The 3,721-nt window shown below is 30.1% G+C and overlaps 1 protein-coding gene across 2 annotated transcripts in view; it reads right to left on the bottom strand.

Annotated features, from left to right (window-relative positions):
• Positions 1 to 235: 235 nt before the first annotated feature.
• LOC124940173 (LOB domain-containing protein 38-like) overlaps positions 236 to 3,721 on the bottom strand; it is a 4,561-nt gene continuing 1,075 nt past the window's right edge. Inside the window, exons 1-2 of one of the 2 annotated variants that reach the window (XR_007099436.1) lie at positions 1,618 to 1,898; positions 767 to 898 (exon numbers count right to left, since the gene is read on the bottom strand). Coding sequence is in view for 1 of the 2 variants with exons in the window: in XM_047480658.1 (XP_047336614.1) it covers positions 456 to 898 (443 nt within the window). In the remaining variant the exon portion in view is untranslated. Of the gene's footprint in view, positions 899 to 1,617; positions 1,899 to 3,721 lie in introns of those variants that run through there. The other variant, XM_047480658.1, reaches the window with a different exon arrangement.

Genomic DNA, 3,721 nt, shown 5'->3' with positions numbered 1-3,721 from the left:
GGAATTTGAAGGCAAATGTTGAAATCATGCATGGTGAGTTATAACAAATATATTTTGTTCTTGTTATTTTTTTAGAGCTTTGATACATAAAATGGATAATCCAATATGTAGGGAAAAAACTATGAACTCATTTGAATTTTTTTTATCTTATAAATCACATTCAAATATTAATTTAATAAAAAAAAAGTACATGACAAAATATTTTAAAAGAATTAAAAGTAGCAACTTCTAAATTAATAGACAAATTATTAGTAGAACATGAAACACATAAAAATAAAAACAAAAAGACAGTCATCTAAGGAAACATTCATCTCTCCCCCTTAAATAAACAGGGAAATCTAGCTCCGGTGACTGCTAAAAAAAAAACACGCCGGAAATCTCCATCTCCGGTAAGACAAAGAAAACCCACAAAACAAAACTACCCATTTATAAATTATAACAATACATGGTCATAACTAATTAAACAAATTTAGTAACCTCGGATCTTCTCCCTCAATTGGTTGATCAATCAAACCACCGATTTCATGACAAGTCGTCGTACCAGATTCTTGAGAATTCATTGACGGTGAAGTTCTCAGCCATCTGATCCTCTCTGAAGATGCCGGCGGAGATGATAGTGAACCCAATCCCATATCCAAAATAAGTTCAGGCGTGACTGTTCGAGTAGACCTGGAAATCCGGGGCCGAACGGGTGGACGAGGATCTATGTCGTCTAGTTCTTGGTTGGGCGGCGGTCCATCGAGAAATTCCGGCATGGGATTGAGGTTTCCGCCGCGGATAACTGTTTGCACCGCCGTCTGACATAGGTGCCAGTTACCTGTTCTTAAGAGACCAACTGCTCCGTGGACGGGATTGATTGTTCGACCACATGCTTCAAAGAGTAACGATTTGAACACGTCTGTGAAAGCAAAGAATTAATAAATCGTTTTGAATTGTTGAATTAATGTTCAAAAATAAGTTATTATAAAAGTTGAGATTTTGAAGTTGGAGTGGAGTGTTTTTATTTAATGGGTGTTGAATATTTAACTTAATTATCACAATTTTTGTTATTAAATGGGTTTTCTTACTTTATTAAACTTTCTCATAATTGATTTTGGGGACATTGGTATGAAAAGAGGGTTGAACTTTCATTTAGTATAGAATTATGAGTTTTCTTAAAATATATATATTTTTTTCTTAATTAATTTATTATATTCATAAATAAAAATAAGAACTATCTTTTTTTTTCCTTATTTTTTTCAACTATTTTAATACATGACACATTTGTAACGCATTCAAATTACATTCGATAATTCAAATTACCTTCTATAATTTGAAACTTATATATCTTGAAAACTACTATTCAAAACATAAATACTTTCAAATGGTAAATGACCAGTACACAAAGTTATTTCGTTTCGAAGTTTTATACAAAATAAGTATCAAAACTAAATCTTTTCGAATTTTCTCAAATTATACAATCAAAATTTTGAGCCCTAAAATAACCCTAATTTTCGAGGATCATGGTTATAAAATCTTAAAAATGTATAATTTGGATGTATAATCTTGGAGTTTGATTTGATAAATGTAATTAGTAATAGTTTTGATTTATAGGGTTGAAGAGAAGAAAGTTCATACCGGGTCTTTGAGATTGGGGAACGGAGGAGATGAAGGAGATGAGACCGGCACGGCCAAAGAACTTGGCGAGGAAAGACGGTGGCGTGAGATTGTGAATCGGGACTATCCATCCATTCTAAGCATGGCCGGAGAGCGCAATTCTCGCCGCATCCTTTCCTTAGCACACGGCACCCGTTGCAGCTCATTTCCTTTTTCTTTCTTAAGTTAATTTCTCACTAACTAGGTTTTGTATGTATGTATGTGTGAGAGAAAGAGAAAGAGAGAGAGAGAGTGTGTGTGGAGGTGAGGACCTTTTGTGAAGTGGAGACTTGAACTAGAAATGAAGTATATATAAATGAAATTTTGACATAAAGGTAGCTTGCAAAACTTAACTGAAAGAAAAATAAATTAACTGATCTTATGCCAAATAAGTTACCCTCTTTATTGTTTTTTCTATTACTCATTGGTGAAGTTTATTCGAGTTTATCCTCAACCATCTAGGGTTAGGGACTATGATGCTCATTTATCCTATGAACAACCCAAGTAACAAGAGCCATGCTTGTTTGATGTTTGATTATTTGGAAGTTTTTATTGGGATTTTACTTAAACATTTGTTGGATTATTTGGAAGTTTTATTGTGAATATATTTTAATTTATAAATTGATCAGTTTTTTTAATTTTAAAAAGATATTAGATTTAAGGTTGAATTTTTAAAAAAATCTAAAAAATTCTGATATCAAACTAGTTATATATGTACACTTTATTATTGGCACAACAAAGTCTTTACAGTTATGATCAGATTCCACACCCATCAAGTTCCTCAAAGAGGAAAAATTGACCTGAAAAATTAAGCAAAAAAAGTTATTATTATAAATTCAAATCTTTTAAAATTTATAATAGACTAATAGTTTAGTTATTTAAAAATAAATAATGTATATTTTGTCTTGAATTCAATTTTTACTAAGTACTTTTCTTTAAAATTTATTTTCATTAAGTTTAACCTCTAAATGTTTTTCCTATATTATGTTCAAACTCATAACTCTAATTTTTGATTTGGTTGTGTTTCTCAATCATTTTTTTATCGCCCTTAATTTGAGCTGGATTGACTTAAACAAAATTTGAAGTGGAGTTAAAAAAAATTATAAATAAAACGAATGAATAAAAGTAAAATTGTCATATTTTCTTCAAATTAGAAAAATTAATAATGAATTAAACTGAAAAATTTAACAAATTAAATGGTTAAATTATATTTCTCGAAACTTACATAGATCTGCCTCTTCTTTTGTAGTAAGTGTTAGATCCAATTCTAAAAACTAAGTGAATAAATCTTAGAATACAAACTAAATCATTAGAGGAAGAAACCTATCATCCAAAATCTTTTAGTTGAAGACTACAGGGCAAACTATTAGAGTGAGAAAAATACCTTGATCCATTATCCTCTGTCTATCACAGAAGATTGGGTGTTTTGATCTTCCAAACTCAGCAATCACCTCTTCTTCTCTCTCTATGGATCGATGGAGGCTCCAAGGATTGTAGGTGAGAGTGAATTGGGGACCATAAACTCATTTTATATGCTTTATTTGATAATTTTTATTTTGACCATCACAAAATATAAAATTATCCTAAGGTATCTACACATATCTAAATTATCCATATTACTTTCAATATACTCCAAAATCCCTTAATCTTTATAAATCACTTAAAATTAATTTAGCTTAATAATAATAACATATATAACCTTTAGTCAAATAATTTAAATCCATTTTAGAATTATAAATCCATATAATTCTAACAATCTCCCACTTGGATTAAATTATGAACTAAACAATTATACATTATCCTTATGATATCAAATTTTGTTATTATCTAAAAGAATATATTCAAACAATCTTGTCCATTGATTATATCAAATGCAGAACCAAAGCGGCTTTCGTTATCATTATCGTAGCTTAACCGATCAATGATCACAAGCATTAATATAACCAAATGACATAGATCAAATATGGATGTGTAGCATGGAAATTACATGTAATGTGATTTAACATGCCTATTTCCAACTGGTCCAACAAAAACTGTATTGAGATCCATAAAAATAGCCAGAATGGACTAAATGAACACCAAAATT

Source organism: Impatiens glandulifera, chromosome 5 (assembly GCF_907164915.1).
Source record: "Impatiens glandulifera chromosome 5, dImpGla2.1, whole genome shotgun sequence".
In the NCBI taxonomy this organism is placed as follows: domain Eukaryota; kingdom Viridiplantae; phylum Streptophyta; class Magnoliopsida; order Ericales; family Balsaminaceae; genus Impatiens; species Impatiens glandulifera.
Note: the sequence above shows the minus strand (reverse complement) of the source record. Positions and strands in the feature narration are given on the sequence as shown.